Source organism: Camarhynchus parvulus, unplaced genomic scaffold, assembly GCF_901933205.1.
Source record: "Camarhynchus parvulus unplaced genomic scaffold, STF_HiC, whole genome shotgun sequence".
Taxonomy (NCBI): domain Eukaryota; kingdom Metazoa; phylum Chordata; class Aves; order Passeriformes; family Thraupidae; genus Camarhynchus; species Camarhynchus parvulus.
Genome location: NW_022148281.1, coordinates 248820 through 274948, shown reverse-complemented (window position 1 = coordinate 274948; position 26129 = coordinate 248820). Strand labels below are relative to the sequence as shown.

General features: G+C 63.0%; 2 protein-coding genes across 2 annotated transcripts; both read left to right on the top strand.

Moving 5' to 3' along the window:
- Positions 1 to 175: 175 nt before the first annotated feature.
- Positions 176 to 23460, top strand: DNM2 (dynamin 2). The gene is made up of 20 exons (XM_030970146.1): positions 176 to 418; positions 4369 to 4442; positions 5233 to 5382; positions 5496 to 5699; positions 5946 to 6044; positions 6773 to 6933; positions 7359 to 7501; positions 7741 to 7876; positions 9039 to 9106; positions 9296 to 9434; positions 10001 to 10087; positions 10180 to 10250; positions 12194 to 12245; positions 12872 to 12883; positions 15285 to 15398; positions 17438 to 17563; positions 19491 to 19655; positions 20475 to 20707; positions 21443 to 21531; positions 22252 to 23460. The coding sequence occupies exons 1-20, from the start codon at positions 258 to 260 to the stop codon at positions 22335 to 22337; spliced, it is 2370 nt and encodes a 789-aa protein (XP_030826006.1). The 5' UTR covers positions 176 to 257; the 3' UTR covers positions 22338 to 23460.
- A 1443-nt stretch (positions 23461 to 24903) lies between these two features.
- On the top strand, positions 24904 to 26062 carry LOC115916461 (translation initiation factor IF-2-like). The gene is made up of 5 exons (XM_030970194.1): positions 24904 to 25035; positions 25118 to 25249; positions 25367 to 25453; positions 25603 to 25646; positions 25745 to 26062. The coding sequence occupies exons 2-5, from the start codon at positions 25127 to 25129 to the stop codon at positions 25806 to 25808; spliced, it is 318 nt and encodes a 105-aa protein (XP_030826054.1). The 5' UTR covers positions 24904 to 25035; positions 25118 to 25126; the 3' UTR covers positions 25809 to 26062.
- The last annotated feature ends 67 nt before the right edge of the window (positions 26063 to 26129 follow it).

Sequence of the window (26129 nt, the reverse complement as noted above, 5' to 3'; positions counted from 1 at the left end):
ACCAATAGAGAACGGGTTTGTCTTCCCGGTGCCGCCCTTTCGGATGATTGACAGCTTCTCCGCTCCTATCCGCTCTGCGTGCTCCCGTGACGGGCAGCCCAGCCGACCAATGGCGACGCGCGCTGCGGGAGCGGGGCGGGCGCGGCGGTGCCGGATGAGGAGACTCTGAGGGGAAGTTTGGCCGCCGCCGCCGCCGCCGCGGGCCCCGTGAGGAGGAGCCGCCGCCGGGAGCGCGGGCCCGGCACCGCCGCGCCGCCATGGGCAACCGGGGCATGGAGGAGCTCATCCCGCTGGTCAACAAGCTGCAGGACGCCTTCAGCTCCATCGGGCAGAGCTGCCACCTCGACCTGCCGCAGATCGCCGTGGTGGGCGGGCAGAGCGCCGGCAAGAGCTCGGTGCTCGAGAACTTCGTGGGCCGGTGAGCGGCGGCGGCGGCGGGGAGGGCGGCGGCGGCGGGCCGGGGCGGCGGGAGCGGCGGGCGGCGCCACGGGCGTAGGGAGCGTTCGGGAATAGCGGCGGCGGCGTAAGGGCGCGGCCGGCGGGGCCGGGCCCGCGCTGCGCCAGCGGCGCACGGGCCGCGCAAACGGCGCAGGGGCCGCGCAAACGGCGCCGGCACCGGGACGGGGCTGGGACCGGGACGGGAGGGTCCCTCCCGTTCCTCCGAGCGAGGCCGCGCCCGCCGGAACGCGGCACTAACGGGAGGGGCTCGGGGGAACGGGAACGGAACGGGAGCGGGGCGGGGCCGTACGGTGGTGGCGGGGAGGGGGGCTCGGGTCACGGCGGTCAGTGGCGGTGGGAGCGAGGGCAGCGGGGGTTGAGCGGGTCCCGGAGGATCCGGGGGTTCCGTGGGCGCTGCGGGGTCCCCGGTTTTAGTGCTGGGTGCCGGTTCCGTGCCTGGGATCCCTCCCGGGAATTCTCGGGAATGCTGAGCTGTGTGCGCCTTCCTCCCCATCACCACCACCATCATCATCCTCGCGGCGGGGCTGCGCCCCGGAGATAGGAGCGGCGCTGGGATGGGCCCGGGAGCCGAGCGTGGCCGCGCCGATAACGGGAGCGGAGCAAGGCGCGGGGGTCACCCCAGCAACGCGCAAAACCCGCGCTGGGCAGCCCCGGCCCGGCCCTGCCCCGGCCCTTCTGCGCCTTTGCGCCGATCCGCTGCTCGCCCCAGCCGTGCCCGGCCGGTTCCTGAGGCACCGGGGCACCGGCAGAATCCTCCTTCCCCCGGTGTCTCTCCATCCCGCTCTCCCCTCCGCCTCTGCGTTCCCAAAATTCCCAAGCACGCGGTTTTCCCGCTGTTCCAGGCTGGTTTGGGCATCCCTTCCTCCGTGGAAATGCCCCACTGGGAGCTCCAGTGGGGTTTTGCTTTCTCCACTGGATTCCTGTGGCATTTCCCTAAGTGGATCCCAAATCCAGCCTGGGATCCATCGCTTTTCCCTTCTAACCCAGTGCAGGCCGGATTCCCAGCCTGGATTTGGGCTTTTCCAGCAGTCAGGGTGGAATTCTGGAGTTACTCCCCGTCCTGAACTCCTGGGAATTCTGGAGTTATTCCCCGTCCTGAATTCCTGGGAATTCTGGAGTTATTCCCCGTCCTGAATTCCTGGGAATTCTGGAGTTACTCCCCGTCCTGAACTCCTGGCAGTCTTTAATTACAGCGCCGCTGGAAAACCATCCCCGGTAATTAAACCCCTCTGTGCCTATTAACCCTGTGCAGTCGGATCCATCCATCCGGGAATCCTTCCCCACCTCGTCGTGCAGCTCGTGCTAATTAGGGTTAATTACACCCCAGGGCTGTCCTTGGGAATGGGAGGGTGAGGTGACCGTGTCCATCCCAGCTTCCAGGGGCAGTTCTGGGGCTCCCAGCCCGGGATGGCTGAACGGGACTGGGATTTTCCCTCCGGATCACAAATTCCAGCTGGGATGAGCCGGGGCCTCAGGGCTGTTCCCGCTGTCCCAACGATCTGCACGGATCCATCGAGCCGGGCTCAGAAACTGCCCGTGGGGGGGGGATGCTTCTCTCGATTTCTGCAGCTCTTGGAGCTTTAGCTCGGCTTTTCCGAGCCACCAGGAAGCCCTGGATCCGCGTTGGGAAGCCATGGTGCCGTTTCTGTGGGTTTTGTACCCTCAAAATACACGGGGAGATAATCCTGAGGTGCCAAAATCCCTTGGGGAGAGCTGGAATTGGGCTGGGAACCCTCTAAATCCATGGCTGAGCCTCAGTGGGCTGGGATTTCTCCATGGGGAAGGTTCTGGCCCCACTGGGACGTCCTTGAGGGGCCTGGGATTGGTGCTGAGGGGCCTGGGGCGCCCCAATCCCTGAATTCAGTGGGAGAAGCAGCGAGGGAATGGCCTGGGATCGTCACCAGGATTCTCTGTGGCCCCACCATCCCTCTTTGGCGCCTTGTCCCAGCCCTGCTCTGACAAATCCCTGTCCCAGCCCTTCCCGGAGCTGTCTCTGGCCTGGGGGACAATGGAGCCCTTGTCCCCCGGGGGTGGGGACAGTCCCTGACCTCAATGGGGCATTATGTGCCCAAGGGAGGGCCGGGGTTCACCCCGGGCTGGGGATCCTTATCCTGCCTTGAGAGCGTCCCCCAAAATTCCTCAGAGTGGGGCTGAGCCCCAGGGTTTGGGGTCAGTGGGGTTTGGGGACAGAGGGAGAGCAGAATCCCAGGGAATGGGACAAGAGCAGTGACCCATCCCGAGGGATTGGCCACGAGGGTCCCACAGGTCTGGTGGGGCTGGGGGTAAATCCAGGGGTAAATCCGTGGGATTTGCCTCGGTGGGGTGGGAGCCATGGCCAGAGGAATCCGGGGAATGCCCTCAGGAATGGGAAGGGAATGATTTGGAGTGAGGTGGAACCAGGGTTAGTGTTGTGGAAACGTGGAAACACGCTCAGCACACTCAGGTGTTTCCCCAGGGATTTTCTGGGCACTGGGTTGTTCCCACCGCACTCCTCCGCCCTGAGACCTTTGTCTCTTTGTCCCTTTGTCCCCGTGTCCCCGTGCTGGCCCTGGTCACACCTGAGCCCAGGTGGGAAGCGGCAGCGTGCGGGCAGTGACGTCCTCGGGGCTCCTGCGCACGTCAGGGCCGGGCCCGGATCCTGCCCAGCCGGACACGGGGGGGACGCGGGGACACGGAGCTGGGCGGTGGCACTGCCACTGTCCCTGTCCTTCCTTCCTGGAGGCCCCTCCCTGCCCTCGGGGTCTGCCACCTCCAGCTCAGGGGGACGGGAACCCCGGGATTGGGGCTGCGACAGGGGGGTCAGCTCGGTTCAGGGCTGGGACAAGGGGATCGGCTGGGTTACCCTGGGATTGAGGATGGGACAAGGGGATCAGCTCAGTTCAGGGCTGGGACAAGGGGATCACCTGGATTCAGGGCTGGCACAAGATCACCTCGATTTCCCCAGGATCGGAGCTGGGGATCGCCTGGATTCCCCCAAGATCAGGGTTGGGGATCACCTGGATTTCCCCAGGGATCAGGGTTGGGGATCACCTGGATTCCCCCAAGATCAGGGTTGGGGGTCGCCTCGATTTCCCCGGGATCAGGTGTGGGACAAGGAGGGAGCAGCAGAGCCAGAGGTGTCAGACCCCACTGTGTGTGGGAATCACCCTGAGCCCAACATTCCCATCAGGATCTCCGTTCCCTCTGGGCTCAGCGGGGGCACCTGAGGTCTCCCCGAGCTCCATCCCGGGGCACCTGAGGCCTCCCCGAGCTCCATCCCACCTTTCCCCTCTTTCCCCTTCGGGAGCCGCCCGGGGCTGTCCCGGTTGAGCTCTCCCCACCCGGGGCTGTCCCGGTTGGGCTCTCCCCACCCGGGGCTGTCCCGGTTGAGCTCTCCCCACCCGGGGCTGTCCCGGTTGGGCCCGTCCCGCCGGACCTGTCCTCCCGGTTGGGCAGGAAGTTCATTTCCGGCTGTCACCCAGGCTCTGCCGGGAAGGCTCCTGCGCTCTGTCGGGGTGACACTGTTGGGGTGACACCGTCGGGGTGTTGTTGTTGTTGTTGTTGGCGTTGTCATGATGTCCCGGCCGGGCAGTTCCCGTCAGAGCCGCTCCCAGGCCGTTATCTGTCCCCATTCCCAGCAGGCACTTCCCTGTCCCTGTCCCATCCCCTGCTCGGGAAGGGGGCGGTGGCAGCCCCAGCCCAAATTGACCATTGCAGCACCACCTTTTCCAGGCACGATTCTCCCCAAAAAAAGCTCTGGGCGGTGAGGCCAGAAGGAATTCTGTGGGAATTTCCTGCTTTCCTTGGGGATCTGCCCTCCCAGCAGCGTCCTGTTCTCCCAGAGGAGAGCAGGGATCGACCCCGCGCGTTCCCAGCCCTCTCCCCAACAGCATCGATTCACTTATTGACCCATCCTTCCATCCCCTGCAGGGATTTCCTTCCCCGTGGCTCTGGGATCGTCACTCGCCGGCCTCTGATCCTGCAGCTCATCTTCTCCAAGACGGGTATGGGGCTGGAAAATGGGGAACGGAGCTGGAAAACGGGGAAGGAGCTCGGTGTGAGCCCTGGGGTGTGCACGCTGCAGCCCTCCCTCCCACAGGGCACCCTCGGGTCCATCCGCTGCCCCCACGCTCCCAGATCCCCCTGCTTATCAGGGAGGAATGCGGGGGAGAGCTCAGGGAAGGCCTGGGAACGCTGGGCAGGCCGGAGGAGTGCCAAGGCAAACTGAGGAACGCTGAGCTGGCCCTGGGGGTGACTCGTTTTCCCAGCCAGGTTTCCTCGGTTGCCATCAGCCATCCCGATATCCGGGCAGAATTGCTTGGTCCTCTTCACCCTGAGCGGCCAGGCCAGAAATTCCCTGGATTTGGGTGAATCGCAGAGCCCCTGGTGACCTCCTGGGAGCTCAGGAGGGTTGGGAAGAGCCGATCCCGGGGCCACCGGAGGGTTGGTGAGGGCTCAGGGCTGAGGAATGAGGTGTCTGGGATGATTCCAGCCCTGGCAGCGCCGAGGTTTCCGCTCTGCCCACACTGAGGGAAGGAGGAAGGAAGTTGCACCATCCCAGCGGCCACAGCCTGGCCCCACAGCTGCTGAAATCCCTTTTTTGTGGGGCAGGTTGGGATCCAGGGGAGCTCCTGGGTGTCCTGCAGCCCCTTCCCCACATTCCCCACACATCCCCCCAGATCCCCCTGCCCTGCTCCACCCCATTCCCTGTTTTTCACGTTCCCTGTTTTTCACGTTCCCTGTTTTTCACGTTCCCTGTTTTTCACATTCCCTGTTTTTCACACTCCCCCCCAGAATATGCCGAGTTCCTGCACTGCAAATCCAAGAAGTTCACGGATTTCGACGAGGTGCGGCAGGAGATCGAGGCGGAGACCGACCGGGTGACGGGCACCAACAAGGGCATCTCCCCCGTGCCCATCAACCTGCGCGTGTACTCCCCCCACGGTGAGGGAAAATCCCAAAAAACGGGGAGAATCCGGGAAAATCCGGGGGTTCTGGGGCCCTCCATCGGGAATCCCGGAGGGATCCCCCCCTTCAGCCCGTCCGTGTCCCCCCAGTGCTGAACCTGACCCTGATCGACCTGCCCGGGATCACCAAGGTGCCCGTGGGGGATCAGCCGCAGGACATCGAGTTCCAGATCCGGGACATGATCCTGCAGTTCATCAGCAGGGAGAGCAGCCTGATCCTGGCCGTCACCCCGGCCAACATGGACCTGGCCAACTCGGACGCGCTCAAGATGGCCAAGGAAGTGGATCCGCAGGGTGAGGGCATGGGGAGCGCTTCCTCGGCCTCCTCTTCGTCCTCCTCTTCTTCCTCATCTTCCTCCTTCTTCTCATCCTCCTTGTCATCCTCTCCTCATCCTCCTTGTCCTTCTCTCCTCATCCTCCTTGTCCTCCTTCTCCTTGTCCTCTTCTTCCTCCTTATCCTTCCTCATCCTCCTCTCCGTTCCCTCTGGGTCCCTGTTGCGCTTGGCTGGGATTCATTGGGATCAACCCTTGTCCCCACAGGCCTGAGGACCATCGGGGTCATCACCAAGCTGGACCTGATGGACGAAGGCACCGACGCCCGGGACGTGCTGGAGAACAAACTGCTGCCCCTGCGGAGAGGTACGGCCTGGCCCGGGTCCCCTGTGTCCCCCGTGTCCCCTCAGGTCCTCCATGTCCCCCTCGGGTCACTCTGTGTGTGCCCTGTGTCCCCCTCGGGTCACTCTGTGTGTCCCCCTCTGGTCACTCTGTGTGTGCCCTGTGTCCCCTCAGGTCCCCAATGTCCCCCTCAGGTCACTCTGTGTGTCCCCAATGTCCCCCTCAGGTCACTCTGTGTGTCCCCCTCAGGTCACTCTGTGTGTCCCCCGTGTTGTTGTCCCCCTCGGGTCACTCTGTGTGTCCCCAGTGTCCCCCCAGGTCCCCAATGTCCCTCTCGGGTCACTCTGTGTGTCCCCCCTCGGGTCACTCTGTGTGTCCCCAATGTCTCCCCTCGGGTCACTCTGTGTGTCTCCCCTCGGGTCACTCTGTGTGTCCCCTCGGGTCACTCTGTGTGTCCCCAATGTCCCTCTCGGGTCACTCTGTGTGTCCCCCTCGGGTCACTCTGTGTGTCCCCCGTGTCCCCCTCAGGTCACTCTGTGTGTCCCCCTTGGGTCACTCTGTGTGTCCCCAGTGTCCCCCTCGGGTCACTCTGTGTGTCCCCCTCAGGTCACTCTGTGTGTCCCCCTCGGGTCACTCTGTGTGTGTCCCCAGTGTCCCCGTGTCCCCGTGTCCCTCCCTGGCTCCCCCAGCGTCTCCCCGTGCCCCCCGGGTGCCATCCCGTGCTGGGCGCCGCTCTGTCCCCCGTGTGCCAGGCTACATCGGGGTGGTGAACCGCAGCCAGAAGGACATCGATGGCAAGAAGGACATCAGGGCCGCGCTGGCGGCCGAGCGCAAATTCTTCCTGTCGCACCCGGCCTACCGGCACATGGCCGAGCGCATGGGCACGCCGCACCTGCAGAGGGTGCTCAACCAGGTGCGACGGCTGGGAAAGGGGAATTATCCGGGTGGGACAGCCCCTTCCTGCCGGGAAAGGGGAATTATCCGGGTGGGACAGCCGCTTCCTGCCGGGAAAGGGGAATTTTCTATGTGGGACAGCCCCTTCCTGCCGGGAAAAGGGAATTTTCCGGAAAAGGGGAATTTTCTATGTGGGACAGCCCCTTCCCGCCTGGGAAAGAGGAATTTTCTATGTGGGACAGCCGCCTTCCTGCTCCATTCCTACCTGGAAAAGGGGAATATTCTGGGTGGGACGGCCCCGGGTGGGACAGTCCATTCCTGCTGTGTTCCCACCTGGAAAAGGGAAATTTTCTGGGTGGGACAGCCCCTTCCTGCTCATTCCCACCCGGAAAACGGGAATTTTCCGGGCTCCCGGCTCAGTTTTCGCTGTCCCCCTGCATGCAGCAACTGACCAACCACATCCGGGAGTCGCTGCCCTCGCTGCGCAGCAAGCTGCAGAGCCAGCTGCTGTCCCTGGAGAAGGAGGTGGAGGAGTACAAGAACTTCCGACCCGACGACCCCGCCAGGAAAACCAAAGCCCTGCTGCAGTGGGTGCCTCTCCCGGATCTGTCCTTCCCAGCCGGGGCAATGCCCTGCTGGGCTCGGGCTGGGGTTGCTGTCCCTGCAGCGGGAGGGAGGGATGGGGAAAAGCTTTTCCTGGAGCATCCCTGGGAGCGTGAGCTCTGTCCCTCCCGTGCAGGAAAAGTGGGATTTGCGCTTCTCCCCCACCCCAGCTGGAGGAATTAGGGGAATTTTCGCTCCCTCATTCCCGTTTTCCTGCCCCAAGGATGGTGCAGCAGTTCGGGGTGGACTTTGAGAAGAGGATCGAGGGCTCGGGGGACCAGGTGGACACTCTGGAGCTCTCCGGGGGCGCCAGGATCAACCGGATTTTCCACGAGAGGTTCCCCTTTGAGCTCGTCAAGGTGAGGGCTGGGGGGTCCCTCTCCCTGGGGGCTTTTCCAACCCAAACCATCCCTGACCCCATAAAAATCCCCAAATTCGAGGCAGCTAAATCGGAGCAGCCCCTGCCTGATGAGGCTGCAGGGTTGGTCCATCCTGGGATGGGCCATTCTGGTGTGGTTCCTCTGTGGCTGCTGCACAGCGGGGCTGTCCTGATTCCTGACTGATTGCCGATTCCTGATTGATTCCTGATTCCTGACTGATTGCCGATTCCTGATTGATTCCTGATTCCTGACTGATTCCTGATTCCTGACTGATTCCTGATTCCTGACTGATTGCCGATTCCTGATTGATTCCTGATTCCTGACTGATTGCCGATTCCTGACTGATTGCCGATTCCTGACTGATTCCTGATTCCTGACTGATTGCTGATTCCTGACTGATTGCCGATTCCTGACTGATTGCCGATTCCTGACTGATTGCTGATTCCTGACTGATTGCCGATTCCTGACTGATTCCTGATTCCTGACTGATTCCTGATTCCTGACTGATTCCTGATTCCTGACTGATTGCCGATTCCTGACTGATTCCTGATTCCTGACTGATTCCTGATTCCTGACTGATTCCTGATTCCTGATTGATTGCCGATTTCTGATTTTTTATTCCTGAATCCTGATTTATTTCTGGTTTTTGATTCCTGATTTCTGATTGATTTCTGATTTTTGATTCCTGATTGATTCCTGATTTTTGATTCCCAATTCCCGATTCCTGATTTTTGATTCCTGATTGATTCCCGATTCCTGATGTTTGATTCCCAATTCCTGATTTTTGATTCCCAATTCCCGATTCCTGATTTTTGATTCCTGATTGATTCCTGATTTTTGATTCCCAATTCCCGATTCCTGATTCCTGATTTTTGATTCCTGATTGATTCCTGATTTTTGATTCCCAATTCCTGATTTTTGATTCCCAATTCCCAATTCCTGATTTTTGATTCCTGATTTTTGATTCCTGATTTTTGATTCCTGATTGATTCCTGATTTTTGATTCCCAATTCCTGATTTTTGATTCCCAATTCCCAATTCCTGATTTTTGATTCCTGATTTTTGATTCCTGATTGATTCCCGATTTTTGATTCCCGATTCCTGATCCCCGATTCCTGATCCCCACTCCCTTTCCTTGCAGATGGAATTCGACGAGAAGGATCTGAGGCGGGAGATCAGCTACGCCATCAAGAACATCCACGGGGTGAGGCAAGTATCCCTCACAGACCCTTCCCGGGACACAATTCCCGACCCAGATTCCCAGGGAAAGCTGGGAAGGGCTCTCCTGGAGGAGGGATTTCCTCTGCTGAGCAGGGAGCTGCCTCTCCCAAAGCTGGGAATCCCTCCCTGGGATGGGGCTCTGTCCCAACCCCGCTTTTCCCTCTCGCTGGGCTCCAGGACGGGGCTGTTCACGCCAGACCTGGCCTTCGAGGCCATCGTCAAGAAGCAGGTGGTGAAGCTGAAGGAGCCGTGCCTGAAATGTGTGGATTTGGTGATCCAGGAGCTCATCAACACCGTGCGCCAGTGCACCAGTAAGGTACTGGTCAGCCCAGTGCTGGGGTTCGGTGGGGCTTGGTGGGGCTTGATGGGGCTTGATGGGGCTTGGTGGGGTTTGGTGGGGTTTGGTGGGATTTGGTGAGGTTTGTCAGGGTTTGGTGGGGGTTTGGTGGGTTTGGGTGGGGTTTGGTGGGGTTTGTCGGGGTTTGGTGGGGTTTGTCAGGGTTTGGTGAGGTTTGTCAGGGTTTGGTGAGGTTTGGTGTGGTTTGATGGGGTTTGGTGGGATTTGGTGAGGTTTGTCAGGGTTTGGTGGGGTTTGTAAGGGTTTGGTGGGGTTTGGTGGGGTTTGTCAGGGTTTGGTGGGGTTTATCAGGGTTTTTGGTGGGGTTTGTCAGGGTTTGGTGGGGTTTGGTGGGGTTTGGCAGGGTTTGGCAGGGTTTGGTGGGCTTGGGCAGGGTTTGGTGGGCTTGGGCAGGGTTTGGTGAGGTTTGGTGGGATTTGGTGGGGTTTGGTGGGCTTTGGCAGGGTTCGGTGGGGTGCTGCTCCCCTCGGAGCTGCCTGCCTCCATCCCACCCGTTCTTCCCGGCCCTTTTCCCTCTCTTCCAGCTGGGCTCGTACCCCAGGCTGCGGGAGGAGACCGAGCGCATCGTCACCACCCACATCCGCGAGCGGGAGGGCAAAACCAAGGACCAGGTCAGCCCCAGCCCGTCCCCAGCACCCCCAGAGCGGGAATCCACCTCCAAATCCCATTTTTCCCCCTTTTCCCTGACTCCCGCTCCCCCCAGATCCTGCTGCTCATCGACATCGAGCTCTCCTACATCAACACCAACCACGAGGATTTCATCGGCTTTGCCAAGTGAGTCCTTTCCCGGGGGGACAATTCCCACGTGGCCTCGGGGGTTGTGTTGTCCTTGTGGGGACGCTGGAGTCTCCCACGTCCCACCAGCACCGATTCCCTCAGGTTTGGGCTTGGGAAAGGGGCTGGGAAAAGCCCCAGCCTCAGGAATTGGGATGCTCGGGGCTGTTGGAGCCACCCTGGAGCTGTCCCAGAGCAGGAATCGCTCCCTGTCCCGTCTGTCCCTCCTCATCCTCTCCCCTGACAGGGCAGGGCTCTCCTGCCACCTTCCCGTGGCTCTTCCTGGTGTTTTCCAGCCCCAAAGCTCCGGGAAGCTCCCAGACTCCAGCTCAGGGTGCCCGGACTCCCCCCTGCCCCTTCAATTCCCACTCTTCTCCTCCTGGTTTTTTTTTCCTCTTTTCCCCCTTTTTTCTCTCTTTCCTCTCGGGTCACACTCCCTGCTCTCCTCCTGCTCTCTGCTGTTTCCCCTGGATCCATCACCTCTCTCTGTCTCTGGACTCTCCTGCTCCTCTCCTGCCCCAGCTGTTTCACTGAGCAGCACGTGGCCACCGGGTGGGTACCGGGGCAGCTCCCCCTGCCCAGGGCACCCCGGAGCATCCCCGGGGCTGGGGGGGGGGGGGGAGGCTCCCCCGGGGCTGGGAGCTTCTCCTTGGGTGTGGGACCCTGGAGCTTCTCCTTGGAGCTGGGATCCCGGAGCTTCTCCTTGGGGCTGGGATCCCGGAGCTTCTCCTTGGAGCTGGGATCCTGGAGCTTCTCCTTGGAGCTGGGACCCTGGAGCTTCTCCTTGGGTGTGGGACCCTGAGCTTCTCCTTGGAGCTGGGATCCCCTGGCTGGGACCCGGAGCTTCTCCTTGGGTGTGGGACCCTGAGCTTCTCCTTGGAGCTGGGATCGGGGACTTCTCCTTGGGCTGGGATCCCGGAGCTTCTCCTTGGAGCTGGGATCCCGGAGCTTCTCCTTGGAGCTGGGACCCTGGAGCTTCTCCTTGGGTGTGGGATCCCGGAGCTTCTCCTTGGAGCTGGGACCCTGGAGCTTCTCCTTGGGTGTGGGACCCTGGAGCTTCTCCTTGGGTGTGGGACCCTGGAGCTTCTCCTTGGGTGTGGGATCCCGGAGCTTCTCCTTGGGTGTGGGATCCCGGAGCTTCTCCTTGGAGCTGGGATCCCGGAGCTTCTCCTTGGGGGTGGGATCCCGGAGCTTCTCCTTGGGTGTGGGATCCCGGAGCTTCTCCCAGTCCAGCTTTGGGTTTGGGATCCTGGGAGCTTCTCCTGCCAGTGCAGCTTTGGGTTTGGGATCCTGGAGCTTCTCCCTCCAGTCCAGCTTTGGGTTTGGGATCCTGGAGCTTCTCCCTCCAGTCCACCTGGAGCTCACCCAGCTCAGCCCTGCCCAGGGATCTGGGAGGAGCTGTCGGGATCGGGGCAGGCAGGGAGGGCTCCCCCAGACCCCCCAGACCCCCCAAATGCCAGCGCTGCCCTTCCCCAGGGGTGGGGGTGTCCCCCCTCCCCATTTGCTGCTCGGGGCTGTCCCGGTGGGATTCTAACGGATTTCCCGGATTTTGTTCCCGCTCCTGACTAACGGTTCCGCCCCTCGGTGCTCAGGAGAGACAGGTAGCTTTTCCCTCTGGTGCAGGTAATGCTCGATCCCAATCCTGACCCCCATCCAGGGGGAATTTTGGGTGTTTCTGGAAGCTCCTGGTCCTCGGTGGTCGGAATTCCCTCGGGAATGTGCAGCCTCCTCCCCCCGGCGTCCTGGGAATGCCCACCCCGAGCAGGAGATCCCGGTGTCCCACCCCCTCTCTGTCCTGGGCAAACCTCGGGAGGAACCTCGGGAAGGGGCTCTGGAATTCTGGAGTTCCACCCCTCGGATCCCTCGGCGTTCCGGGCGCGTGGCCCTCGCTCGCCTTCCTCTTCCTCACCTCAAAATCTCTTTTTTTTCCCCCCTTTTCCCAGCGCCCAGCAGCGGAACACGCAGATCAACAAGAAGAGAGCGATCCCAAACCAGGTACAGCCAGAAGCTCCTGGAATTCCTCCTCCTCCTCCTGCTCCTCCTCCTGCTCCTGCTCCGAGCTGGGCAGGGGGAGCCAAGCCCTTCCATAAACACTGACAGCCAAGGGCTTGGCCATGGAAAAGCAGAGTGGGAGAGGCATTCCTGCCTGAAAATAAACATCTGGGGTGCCGGATTTGGGGAAGTGTGTCAGGGGAGCGGGGTCCACGGGAGGGACCCCGGGGTGACCCTGGGGTGTCCCAAGATGACCCTGGGATGTCCCAGGATGACCCTGGGGTGTCCCAAGATGACCCCGGGGTGTCCCACTGCACCCCGGGGTGTCCCCACAGCTGTGTCCCCCAGTCCCCCCGCTCCCAGGGGATGTTGGGGTGATGAGCAGCAGCGGCCGTGCCCCTTCCCCGGCCCTCGCTCCCTCCGGAAGCCGCTCCGAGGGATTAACGCTGGGAATGACCATTAATAGCATGTAACGGGTTTTCTTCTGCTGTTTTTCCTGCTTTTTCCTCCTTTTTTTTTTTTTTTTTTTTTGCTTCCTGCTCTCTCCTGTCATTTCCTTCCCTGTCCCGTCTCCTTTTCCTGCTTTTTTTTTTTTTTTTTTTTTTCCCCTTAATTTTGCACGCCCAAAGGGGGAGATCCTGGTAAGTACCACGGAGCGGGATCGTGCAGGGACAGCACCCGGCCCTGCCAGGAGCAGCACCCCCAAAAACCCCAAAACAACCCCAAAAAGTGTCACCCCCCCACCACTGCCCGGGATGGAGGACGCTGGTGGGAACAGGGGAGGGAGCAGCCGGGGTCTGCCAGGGGGAATTTGGGTTTGTCCCCCCTGTGTCCCCTCCGGGGGCTTTGGGGTGACCCCAGCCCGTGCCAGGGAATGCCTCATGCTGGCATTCCCAAACTTTGGGCAGCAGGAGGCCAAAATCCTTCTGATTCAGCCCAAAATGGCTGTGGGGGGGGTGAGATTTCCTCAATTCCTTTGGGAACTAAACGGAGGGAAGGGCTGGCAGTTCATTTCCGCCCCCAAATTCCCTTTTTTTGTCAGGAATTTGGGGCTCAGCCCTGCCCTAATTTCCAGAACTCCCAACCTGGCTGCTCCAAGCCCACAGAGCTCCTCCCTCCTGGGCCAGGGAGGGCAGAATTCCCTTGGGGGGGGTCCCAATCCCTGTGCCCCCCCAGTCCCTGTCACTGCTCCGGGAACGTGGGAGTGTCTGAGGGGGAATCCTTCCCAACCCCGCTGGGGATTTACAGCCCAGGAGAGCAGGATAACGGCGTGGGTCCTGCCTCTGCATGCAGCCGGGATGGCAGGGCCAGGGGGCGCTGAAATGTTTTAGAAATGTTTTATAAATGTTCCGTTCTCCCAAAATTTTATTCCACGGAGCTGCTGCTCCTGCCCGGGAGGGTTTGTGCCTCCCGTTGTTCCGTGGATCCCCCAGGCACACCCGGCCTTTCCCCGGCCCTTCAGACGCTCCCACTTCCCCTGGGAGCTCCTGGGCACCCCCAGAGCTCCGGGCAGGGCTGTTCCCTCCCTCGGGATCGCGGCGGGAAGGGCGGAGAGCTGGGAATCGGGGGTGGGAGCCCCAAAACCGTCCCTGTTTTCACCAGAATCCATCGGTTTTAAAGGAACTTCCTGCCCCCTGCTCCTGCTGCAGCTCCCGCTGGGCTGCACAGACCCTCTCCCTTTTCCACGGAACCCCTCAAAACTCCCCCTCTCCCCTTTCCCCGCTCTCCCCTTTTTCCTTTCAGCCCCTTTTCCTCACGATCCCATTTCCCAATAACCCCCCAAGCCCCCCCTGACCCCTCTGGCTTTGCTCCCATCCCTTTCCCACTGCACATTCCCCATCCCCGATCCTCCCTCTGCCCCTTCCCGCCCCAGTTCCTTTCAAACCCGCTCGGATGCAATGCCAGGCTGGTTCCCAGGCGGGAACGGGGCTCTGGGAGGTGCAATCCCCTCTCCTGACCCCTGGAATTCCGGGGTTTTCGGAGGTGAAATCCCCCTCCCCACAATTCCCGGGCTCTCCGTCCTTCCCGCACCCGGAGCTCTCCGCCCGCCCGCAGCTCCGGCTTCGCTTCTTCCTCCCCCTCCGGGACCTGCCGTGGCTCCTCCGCTGGAAAACTGAAAACCCGAGCCCTGGGGGGGGGCTGGGACCCCCGGGGATGCGGGGGAGCCACGGCCGGTTCTGCTCCGTGTCTGAGCCGGCTCTGCCCCTTGCCGGGGCCGCTCCCGCTCCGGCCGCGCTTCCCGCTGAGCCCCGGCACTAACCCGGGATGGGGAGAGCCCCGGGATGGGCTGGGATAGCCCGGAGAGGGCTGAGGTGCTGGGATAGCCGTGGTTTGTGCTGGAACCGAGGGGACACGGGTGCTGGGTGCGGGAAGTGCTGGGGCACACGGGGATGTGCCGGGATATGGAATCCATGATGGATCCCTCGTGCCCAGAATCCTGGAGGAGAACTCCCGGTGGAATTCCTGGGCACTTGCCGGGACTCTGGGGCGCGCCCGCGGCTCCCTGGGGCAGCGGGATCCCCCCGAGGGCTGCTGGAGCTGCCCCTCCTGACAGCGATGGGGACTGGGGATCGTCCCGAGGGCTTTGGGCTTGCTGTGGGATCACTGTGGGATCACTGTGGAATCACTGGATCCAGTGTGATACTGTGGGATCAGCTGTGGGATCACTGTGGATCCGTGGATAGGTGGGATCCTGTGGGATCCTGTGGGTCTGCACTGTGGGATCCTGTGGGATCTGTGGGATCCAGCTGTGGGATCACTGGGATCCAGCTGTGGATGCAGTTGTGGGATCACTGTGAGATCACTGTGGGATCCAGCTGTGGGATCACTGTGGGATCAGCTGTGGGATCACTGTGGGATCACTGTGGGATCCGGCTGTGGGATCCCTGTGGGATCCAGCTGTGGGATCCAGCTGTGGGATCACTGTGGGATCCGGCTGTGGGATCACTGTGGGATCCTGTGGGATCCGGCTGTGGGATCCAGCTGTGGTATCCAGCTGTGGATCCAGCTGTGACCGGTCCCTCCCCGCCCCGCGTGCCGCAGGTGATCCGCCGGGGCTGGCTCACCATCAACAACATCAGCATCATGAAGGGCGGCTCCAAGGAGTACTGGTTCGTGCTCACGGCCGAGTCGCTCTCCTGGTACAAGGACGAGGAGGTACGGGCGGGAAAACGGGGGAAATCTGGGATTTTGGGGGGAAAATGGGGAAAATCTGGGATTCCTGGGGCTCCAGAGGGAAGAAAATGGAGGAAATCCAGGATTCCAGCGGGGAAAAAGGGGAAAATCTGGAGTTCCATAGAGAGAAACGAGGAAAATCCAGGGCTCTGGAGGGAAAAACAGGGAAAATCTGGAATTCCTGGAGCTCTGAAGGGAAAAAATGGGATGTGAGGAGGGAATCTGCGATTCCTGGGAGGAGGATCCTTGGGATGGGGGTGGTGATTAGCGCGCGGGGTTAATTATCTTGGGGTCAGCTGGGATTGCCTGGAGGGAGCTGCGATGGGCTCCTGGTCCCATCGGGGTGACCCCGATTCCCTCCCTCGCTGGATTTTGGGGGGCTGGAGCTGGGAGATCCTCCAGGGGCGCTGCAGACCCCCCTCATTCCCCAGGGTTTGCCCCGGGAGGGGCCGGGGCAGCTCCAGCCCCTCCCTGGAGGTTTTGGCTTTTCCACCCTTCCCTTCCCTTCCCTTCCCTTCCCTTCCCTTCCCTTCCCTTCCCTTCCCTTCCCTTCCCTTCCCTTCCCTTCCCTTCCCTTCCCTTCCCTTCCCTTCCCTTCCCTTCCCTTCCCTTCCCTTCCCCTCCCCTCCCGCTCCTCCCCCGGCGTTACCGGGGGTCCGGGGGCTTCCCGGGCTCCGGGGGGGCTCTGGACCGGCTGGAGCCCACGCAGGCTCAGGGAAGGACACACGGACACAGCGTTTATTCTTTCCCGGCTCGCCCGAGCCCATCCCGCGTTCCCTTTGTTCCCCAGCCTCTTCCAGGCGGATTCAAACCCCGCAGCACCCCCGGACCCCCCGGACCCCCCCCAAATTCCCCCCCCTTCCCGGAGCCCCCCGGTTTCCTGCGGGGCCTCTCCAGGGGGAACGGGAGCAGCCTCGGGATGAATGAGGCTCTGTCTGCGCTCTGAACGATGCCGGAGCCCCGAAATCCCCAAAAAACCGGGGGCACCGACGGGGCACGGCCTCCCCCGGCCCTCCCGCCTGTTCAGCCCCGCGGAAATCCCAGCGAAAATCTTCGGGATTCCCGGGGAAAGGGCAATTCCCAAAAAAGGGCGATTCCCAGGAAAGATTCTCGGGAAACGGGCAATTCCCAAAGAGGGGCAATTCCTGGGAAGGGAAGGAGGCAATTCCTGGGGAAAGGGGGGATTCCCAAGCAGGGGCAACTCCTGTGAAAGGGGCAATTCCCAGGAAAAGGGGCAATTCCCGGGAAAAGGGGCGATTCCCAGGAAAAGGGGGCGATTCCCAGGAAAAGGGGCAATTCCCAGGAAAAGGGGGCGATTCCCGGGAAAAGGGGGCGATTCCCAATCCCCCCTTACCTGGGGCAGCTGCAGTGCGGCGCCGCCCGCGCCGGCGTAACCAATGTGCAGACTACTGTACATCCCTTCCCACCTGAACAGGTAGTCTGAACACTGGGAACGCCGGCCCGGCTCTCCCATCCGTCCCCCCGGGGGGGTCCTGGGCTGGTTTTTGGGGCGGGGGGGTCGCTGTCCCGGGGCCGTGGCTTTGTCTGCTCCTGACGTGGCAGCGAATCCCGGCTGGAGGAGCTCCGCGGGTTTGTCAGGAAATCGTGCGGGGAGGGGGCCGGCCCCGGGTTCGTGGCCTCTCCACAAAGGCCAACGTCACTTTTTGGGACCATCTGGAGACAAAAGTGGAGCTGGAGCAGCTCCTAAGCAATTCCAGATGTTGCCGATCCGGCGGGGCCCCGGCTGGAAGCGGCTCCAGGCTCCTTCCAGCCGCGTTCCCGGGGAGCTGGGCTGGAGCAGGGGGGCTCCGGGGGTCCGGCCCCATCCCAAACCCCAGAGCAGCCCCCACAGGGATCCCAGAGCGATTCCCCGCCCCAGGCTCCGCGGGATGGGCTGGGGATCTCCCCCTGAGCCTTTTCCAGAGGGAGTTTGGGCTCTGCAGTTCCCAAAGCCGGGGTTCCTTGCCCCTCCTTGCCCCGCAGGAGGCTGATCCCCGCTTCCCTCTCGTCCCCTTTCCCAGGAGAAGGAGAAGAAGTACATGTTGCCTTTGGACAACCTGAAAATCAGGGACGTGGAGAAGGGATTCATGTCCACCAAACACATCTTCGCCATCTTCAACACGGAGCAGAGGTGGGCGATCCTCCCGGCCGGGCTCCTGCGCTCAGGGCTTTGGGGGCCGGGGTCCTGCAGGGGAGTTCCAGGCTTCCCGAAGGCCGGGGGCTGGCCTCGGGGCTGCCCCCCGGGGCGCCCTGGAGGGGGGGGGGGGTGCCTGCTGGAGGATCCCGGGGTTCGGACCCCAGCGTGGGAATGGGGTCAGGAATGCCCCAGAGATGGGAATGGGGTCAGGAGGCCCCAGGTGGGAATGGGGCTCTGGAGTGACCCAGAGATGGGAATGGGGTCAGGAGGCCCCAGGGGGATGGGGTCAGGGCCCCAGAGTGGGATCGGTAGGTAGCCCAGATTTATGGCCCCAGAGAGGATGGGGGTAGGAATGGCCCCAGAGATGGGAATGGGGTCTGGAGTGACCCCAGAGATGGGAATGGGGCCTGGAGTGACCCCAGAGATGGAATGGGGTCAGGAAGGCCCCGGAGAGGGAGGAGGAGATGCCCGGGGTGCTGCTGGGGGACCCCAGGGGAATAGGGTCCGGTGGCCCCAGAGTGGGAGTGACCCCAGAGATGCAGGATGGGAATGGGGTCAGGAATGGCCCCAGAGATGGGAATGGGGGCTCTGGGAAGGGGCTGGAGTGACCCCAGAGATGGGAATGGGGCTCTGGAGTGACCCCAGAGATGGGAATAGGGTCAGGAATGGCCCCAGAGATGGGAATGGGGTCAGGAGTGACCCCAGAGATGGGAATGGGGTCAGGAGTGAGCCCAGAGATGGGAATGGGGTCAGGAATGGCCCCAGAGATGGGAATGGGGTCAGGAATGGCCCCAGAGATGGGAATGGGGCTCTGGAGTGACCCCAGAGATGGGAATGGGGCTCTGGAGTGACCCCAGAGATGGGAATGGGGTCAGGAATGGCCCCAGAGATGGGAATGGGGTCAGGAATGGCCCCAGAGATGGGAATGGGGTCAGGAGTGACCCCAGAGATGGGAATGGGGCTCTGGAGTGACCCCAGAGATGGGAATGGGGTCAGGAATGGCCCCAGAGATGGGAATGGGGTCAGGAGTGAGCCCAGAGATGGGAATGGGGTCAGGAGTGAGCCCAGAGATGGGAATGGGGTCAGGAATGGCCCCAGAGATGAGAATGGGGCTCTGGAGTGACCCCAGAGATGGGAATGGGGTCAGGAATGGCCCCAGAGATGGGAATGGGGTCAGGAATGGCCCCAGAGATGGGAATGGGGTTAGGAATGGCCCCAGAGATGGGAATGGGGTCAGGAATGGCCCCAGAGATGAGAATGGGGTCAGGAGTGACCCCAAGGATGGGAATGGGGTCAGGAGTGAGCCCAGAGATGGGAATGGGGTCAGGAATAACCCCAGGATGGGAATGGGGTCAGGAGTGACCCCAGAGATGGGAATGGGGTCAGGAATGGCCCCAGAGATGGGAATGGGGTCAGGAATGACCCCAGAGATGGGAATGGGGCTCTGGAGTGACCCCAGAGATGGGAATGGGGTCAGGAGTGAGCCCAGAGATGGGAATGGGGTCAGGAATGGCCCCAGAGATGGGAATGGGGCTCTGGAGTGACCCCAGGATGGGAATGGGGTCAGGAATGGCCCCAGAGATGGGAATGGGGCTCTGGAGTGACCCCAGGATGGGAATGGGGTCAGGAATGGCCCCAGAGATGGGAATGGGGCTCTGGAGTGACCCCAGAGATGGGAATGGGGTTGGGAACAGGGTCTGGAATGGGAATGGGGCTGGGAGCAAACTCTGGAATAACCCCAAAGATGGGAATGGGGCTGGGAAGAGGTTCTGGAATGACCCCAGGATGGGAACAGGCTCCAGAATTACCCCAAAGTTGGGAATGGGGCTCTGGAACGACCCCAAAGATGGGAACGGGGCCAGGAAGGCCCTGCTGGGGCAGGGGGACCCCTCCCGAGCGTCGCTGCCCCCAGGGCTGAGCCTTCGGTGCCGTTGCAGACGGAGAGTGAGGACGGCGCCCAGGAGAACACCTTCTCCATGGACCCGCAGCTGGAGAGGCAGGTGGAGACCATCCGGAACCTCGTGGACTCCTACGTGGGCATCATCAACAAATCCATCCGGGACCTCATGCCAAAGACCATCATGCACCTCATGATCAACAATGTGAGGGGGAAAAGGGGCTGGGGAACGTGGAGAAGGGGATGGGAGCAGGGAAAAGGGATTGGGGAGCAGGGAAAAGGGATTGGGGAGCAGGGAAAAGGGGATGGGAGCAGGGAAAAGGGGATGGGAGCAGGGAAAAGGGATTGGGGAGCAGGGAAAAGGGATTGGGGAGCAGGGAAAAGGGGATGGGAGCAGGGAAAAGGGGATGGGAAGGCAGGGGAAAGGGGATGGGAGCAGGGAAAAGGGATTGGGGAGCAGGGAAAAGGGATTGGGGAGCAGGGAAAAGGGGGGAGCAGGGAAAAGGGGGAGCAGGGGAAGGGATTGGGGAGCAGGGAAAAAGGGATTAGGGGGCAGCAGGGAAAAGGGATTGGAGAGCAGGGAAAGGGGATGGGGAGCAGGGAAAAGGGATTTGGGAGCAGGGAAAAGGGGATGGAGAGCTGTGGGAGCAGCTGGAGGGGCTCAGCCTGGAACAAGGAGGCTCCAGGGGCGTCTCCCAGCTCCCGACAATTCCCTGGAGCCAGCCAGGGGTTGATCCTCCCTCCCAAAGGGGACAGGACAAGAGGAAACGGCCTCAAGCTGTGCCAGGGGAGGTTCAGGCTGGATGTGGGGAGAATTCTGGAGTTTTCCAGGGCGGCACAGGGTGCGGTGTCCCCTCCCTGGGGACCTGCCTCAGAGCCGTGCAGGTGGCGCTCAGGGACAGCAACCAGGACAGGCCCCATCCCAAAAACTCCGCTTCCCACCCCAATGTGCCCCGATTCCCCCAAACCAGAACGCTCCCAGCCCCCTCGGCAGCGCGTCCCACCCGTTCCCTGCCGTCCCCAGACCAAGGATTTCATCCACTCGGAGCTGCTGGCCTTCCTGTACTCGTCGTCGGACCAGGGCAGCCTGATGGAGGAGTCGGCGGAGCAGGCGCAGCGCCGCGACGAGATGCTGCGCATGTACCACGCGCTCAAGGAGGCGCTGGCCATCATCGGCGACATCAGCACCAGCACCGTGTCCACGCCCGTGCCCCCGCCCGTGGACGACACCTGGCTGCAGCCCGGGCCCGGCCACAGGTGCGGGGCGGGCATGGGGGGCTCCCCGGGGCGGTTTGGGGGGTTTGGGGCGGTCTCTGGGGTTTGGGGTGTTCCCAAGAGGTTCCCAAAGGGATTGAGGTTGGTTTCAGCAGGATTGGGGCACTCCCGTGGGTGTTCCCATGAATATCGGGGTGTTCCCAGCGGGGGTTGAGTCGTGTCCATCCCGTGTCCATGCCGAATGACCAATCCCAGCCCCACTGACCATTCCTGTCCTGTGTCCATCCTGCTGACTGTTCCCATTCCCATCCCGTGTCCATCCCAATTCCGTTTCCAGCCCCTCTGACCATTCCCACCCCATTTCCATGCCACTGACCGTCCCGGTTCCGTTTCCAGCCCCTCTGACCGTCCCCGTTCCGTTTCCAGCCCCTCTGACCATTCCCACCCCAATTCCACCCCTCTGACCGTCCCCGGGTTCCATTTCCAGCCCCACTGACCAGTCCCATGTCCATTCCCACCCCAGTTCCACACTGACCAGTCCCACGTCCGTTCCCGTTCCGTTTCCAGCCCCTCTGACCGTTCCCGTTCCGTTTCCACCCCTCTGACCGTCCCCGTTCCGTTTCCGCCCCTCTGACCGTCCCCGTTCCGTTTCCAGCCCCTCTGACCGTCCCCGTCTGCGTCCCGTTTCCAGCCCCTCTGACCGTTCCCACCCCATTTCCACCCCTCTGACCGTCCCCATTCCGTTTCCACCCCTCTGACCGTCCCGTTCCGTTCCAGCCCTCTGACCGTCCCAGCCCACCCCTCTGACCGCCCGGTTCCGTTTGCCTCTGGCCCCGCGTCGCCCCTGCCCCCCGCCCCCCTCTGCCGTTCCGTTCGTTTCCGCCCCCCGCCGCCGCCCGCCCGGCGCTGCTGCCCCGGCGCCCCGCCCCGCCCCGGCCCGCCGCCGCTGCTGCCCCTGCCCGGGGCCCCGCCGGCCGCCCCCCCCCTTCACGGCCCGCCCACCCGTCCCGCCTCGCCTCGGCGCCGCCAGCGATCCCGCCCCCAGATCCCGCCGAGTGCCCAGGTGAGACCCGGATCGGCGGAGGAGGACGGACGGACGGACGGCGGGGCTGGGGGGCGCTGGGGAGGAATGGGAGACACTGGGATTGCACTGGGGAGCGCTGGGAGACACTGGGATTGCACTGGGAGACACTGGGATTGAACTGGGATTGCACTGGGGAGCGCTGGGAGACACTGGGATTGCACTGGGAGACACTGGGATTGCACTGGGATTGCACTGGGGAGCGCTGGGAGACACTGGGAGATGCTGGGATTGAACTGGGAGACACTGGGATTGCACTGGGGATCCACTGGGATTGCACTGGGGATCCACTGGGATTGCACTGGGGACACTGGGTTGTGATCATGATTGTTGACTGGATTGCTGGGGTTGACACTGGGATTACTGGGACCTGGATCCTGAGATTGCACTGGGACCACACTGGGATCCACTGGGGAGGGCTGGGATCCTGAGTTCCGGGACAGGGGTGGGCTGGGATTACACTGAGATCTCACTGGGGTCTCCCTGGGACCCCCCGGTCCCTGAGCGCCCCCGTTGCCCCCCAGGAGGCCCCCGGCGGCCCCGAGCCGCCCGACCATCATCCGCCCCGCCGAGCCCTCGCTGCTGGATTAACCGTGGGATGCGCGCCCTGCCCGTGCCAGCAGCGCCGCCCGGCAGCCGGAGAAACGGGGAAAAACGGGGACAAAACGGGGAAAAACCAGCCCGGAGCCAGCCCGGAGCTCCTGGGGCTGATCCCAAATCCCAGAGCTGATCCTGGGGTGGATCCCAGGGCGATCCCGGTCCCGGCCCGGCGGGGGCAGCTCCCGGGCAGGTCCCTGCAGCTGATCCTGGCAGCTCCGGGGCCCCCCCGGTGCCCCCCCCGGTGCTCCCGGTGCCCCCCGGGCCGCGGCGGGGGCGGGGGCGGGGGGGGGACGTTGCACTTTGTCACAATTCCCGAGGGGGGAGGGCCCGGCCCCGCCTCTGCCTTCCTCCCCCCTCCTCCTCCTCCTCCTCTGTTCCCCAATTCCGGGGATTTTGCCCCAAACCCACCCGCGGCTCCTCCCCCGCCCCCTCCCAGGGGTTTTTTTTTGGTTTTTTTTGGGGTTTTTTTTGGGTTTTTTTTTTTGGTTTTTTGTTGTTTTTGGGTTTTGGTTTTTTTTTTTAAAGAATTGGGGTTTTTGAGCAGGGGAAAACACTGGAATTCCCAGAGGGATCCCAATTCCCTGAGAACCTCAGGAATTTCACCCCGGGAATGACCCGGGAGAGGAGGAGGAGGAGGGGGAGGGGAAGGGGGAGGAAGCTGCGGCCCCCCGGGGTGGGGGAGGGGCGGGGGCTTTGCTCTGGAAGCTTCTCCCCTTCCCCCCCCCGTTCCCGATCCCGCTCCGCCGGGAGCCGAGGTTGTAAATATTTTTACAGACTTGTATTAATTGTATAAAAAAAAAACCATTAAAAAAAAAAAAAGGAGGGAAAAATTAAAAAAAAAAACCACAAAAAAAAAAACAAACCAGGAAAAAAAAACAAAACAAAAAAAAAAAAAAAGGAACAAATGGCGGCCCAGCAATAATGTGGATTTTTCCGACCCCCCCCCCCCGGCCCCGGTGCCTTAACGACCCCCCGGCTCGGGGGGGCCAATTAATCCATTAACGAGCCGGGGGCGGTTTAGGGGGGGCGGCTCCGGCCCCCCCCGGGGGTCCCCCCGAAGTGCCTCCGCTCCGCGTCCCATTAATGAACTAAAAACCGGCAAAAAAATCCGAATAAAGGGAAAAAAAAATCCAAACCCGAGTGAGGTGTGGCATTCCGGGGGGCGGGGGGCTCATGGGGTGGCTCCCACCGGATCCAGCCCGCTCCCGTTCCCGGCGGGAATTCCGTGCGGAACGGATAAAAAACGGTCCAAAAAATCCCAAATTTAACTGGCGTGCGTCGGGACGGGGGAGCCGCGGGACGCACCCCGAGCCCCGGGACTGGATCCGGGGGGATCCGCCGCAGTCCCGGGCGGGATTCACCGCAGCGAACCCCGGGAATCGGCGAGATTCGGGACGGAGATCCCGCCGGGATCCGCCATGGGCGCCGCCATCGCCGCGCGACGCCGCTCAGGAAGGGCCCCCCGGGGCTGCCCGCGGCGGTGCCTGAGGCGGGAGGTGACCCAAGGACCCCGCTGAGGGCGATCCCGGCGGCCGATCGCGGTGAGCGATCCCGGTGCGCGATCCCGCTGACAGATCCCGGAGGAAGATCCCGGTGGCGGATCCCCGCGGTTCCCCCACTCGCGGATCCCGGAGTTTTTCAGGCGCTCTCGGGGCCGCCCGAGGCGCGGGGTCCTCTCCTTCCCCCTCCGCGCTCATTGGCTGATCCCTCCCCGCCGTCCTGAGCTCTGATTGGTCACCGCGAACGTGGGCCCGCCCCGCCTCAGCACGCGGGGTTGGCGAGCGCCCCCTGGCGGAGGTGGAATCCCACAATGCACCGCGCGGGGCCCGGGGGGAATTTGGGGCAAATTCGGGAAATTTCGGAGAATTTGGGGCGGATTTTCAGGTCCAGGGGGGAAAATGGGGACAGATTTGGAGATCTGGGGGCAAACCTGGGGAAGCTCGGGGCTGATTTGGGGGTGGGGGCAGATTTGAGGTGTTTCAGGACAGATCTGGGGGTCCCAGGCTCCCATCCTCCACCCCTTCCACGTGAAAATCGCAATAATTTCCGATTTCACCCAAATCCGTTCCCAGCCTGGGGCAGCCTCACTCCCCCGCCCCCTCCCCGAGCTCGGAGCTTTGCGTGTAAAAAACCCAATTTTTGCGCAATGGCTGAAAAGTTCCATTTCCTGGGGCCGGCCGGCGCTTCCTTCCCGCGCCCCGGCCCGCGGCCCGGCTGCCCCGGCCGCTCCCGGCTGATTCCTCCGTCCCGGGGAGCTCCCGGAGCGGGAGGAGGATGAAGATGAGGATGAGGATGAGGATGAGGATGAGGATGGGCTCCTTCTCCTCGTGGCTGCGGCCTCGTGCTTGAGCCAGACTGGGCACGAGCCCGGCGAGGATTCCCGGGGTTCCCGCCGCCGTTCCGGTACCGCCGCCGCCCCGCGCCTCCTCCCGGCGCCGCTGCTGCTCCGGCTGCCCCCGGAGCCGGGCCCGCCCCGGATCCGCTGCCTGGCCCCGCGGCGCCGCCCGGCAGCACCTTCGAAGCTGCTGCGGGGCTCGGCGGCGCCGCTGCGGAGCCTCCCGCCGCTCCCAGCGCCACTGGGCCGAGTTCGCCCTGCCCGGGGCCGCCGGCTGCTTCCGCTGCCGGTACCGGAGCCACAACGGCAGCGCCTGGCTGGAGTCGGAGCTGAGCCCCGGCACCGGCGGCTCCGGTGCGTGCGGGGAACCCCGGGGGCATCCCCGTCCCGCATCCCGGGGCCGGCCCGGAACCGATTTCGGGGTTTTTCTCCCCAGATTTGGGCGATGCCGAGTGTCAGCCGAGCACGGGCACCGGCACCACCGCGGCACCCGCAGCCACGGCCGGGACCCCGCGGAACGGCACCGGGACCCCGCGGAACGGCACCGGGACCCCGCGGAACGGCACCGGTAATGGCACCGGCACCGCCCGGGGCTGATCCCTGTCACGGTCCCGGATCCCGGTTCTGGATCCCGGTACCGATCCCGGTACCGATCACGGTGATCCCCTCCCTCTCTCCCTTCCAGATCCTCCCTGGGTCCTCCCGGTCTCGGTCGGTGTCGCCTTCCCGGGGCTGCTGCTGCTGCTGGGGGCTGCGACCGCGGCCGGGCGAGGTGGGAGGGGGCTCGGAACCGGGAATTCGGGGGGTTCAGAACCGGGAATTCGGGGGGGGTTCAGAACCGGGAATTCGGGGGGCTCAGCGCCCAGGGACCCCACTCCACTCTGCTGGGCCACCCCGGTGCCACCGGTTCTGTCCTCACAGGCGTCCGGCGGCGGCGCGCACAGAGCCCCACGGTGCCGGCCCCGGTAAGGCCGGACCCCCGTGACCCCAAATCCACCGCGGGCCCCTCAGTCCCACCCCGGGACCCCCAAAATCCACACCCGCGCCCCTCCTGTCCCGGCAGAGCTTCCCCTTGGCCCCCGCGCCGACGCCGCCGTGCCCGTGAGGGGTCCCGGGAGTCCCGGTGAGGACACGGAGCCGGGAGCGCGTCCTGGTGTCCCCACGGATCGAGGCTGGCCCTGGATCCGGTCACCGGGAGCCCTCCGGGAGGAACCCCCGCCCCCTCCGGTGCTGCCGGGGCTCCCCCGGACTCTCGGCTGCCAATAAAGGTGTTCGTCTCCAGCGCTGCCGCATTCCCGGTGTCCCATTCCCATTCCCGTTCCCATTCCCGTTCCCGGTGTCCCGTTCCCATTCCCGTTCCCGGTGTCCCGTTCCCGTTCCCCGTTCCCGGTGCCCGTTCCCGTTCCCGGTGCCCGTTCCCGTTGCCCTCCCATCCGCCAGGGGGCGCC

Excerpts from the sequence above, each read along its gene's own strand:
- DNM2 (XM_030970146.1), top strand. The coding sequence starts at position 258 with ATGGGCAACCGGGGCATGGAGGAGCTCATCCCGCTGGTCAACAAGCTG. Across the intron at positions 15,399-17,437 it reads CCTGGTACAAGGACGAGGAG|GAGAAGGAGAAGAAGTACAT; the intron begins GTACGGGCGGGA and ends CCCCTTTCCCAG. Across the intron at positions 21,532-22,251 it reads GCCCCCCGCCCCCCTCTGCC|CGCCCCCGTTGCCCCCCAGG; the intron begins GTTCCGTTCGTT and ends CCGGTCCCTGAG.
- LOC115916461 (XM_030970194.1), top strand. The coding sequence starts at position 25,127 with ATGCCGAGTGTCAGCCGAGCACGGGCACCGGCACCACCGCGGCACCCG. Across the intron at positions 25,454-25,602 it reads TGCGACCGCGGCCGGGCGAG|GCGTCCGGCGGCGGCGCGCA; the intron begins GTGGGAGGGGGC and ends CTGTCCTCACAG. Across the intron at positions 25,647-25,744 it reads GCCCCACGGTGCCGGCCCCG|AGCTTCCCCTTGGCCCCCGC; the intron begins GTAAGGCCGGAC and ends CTGTCCCGGCAG.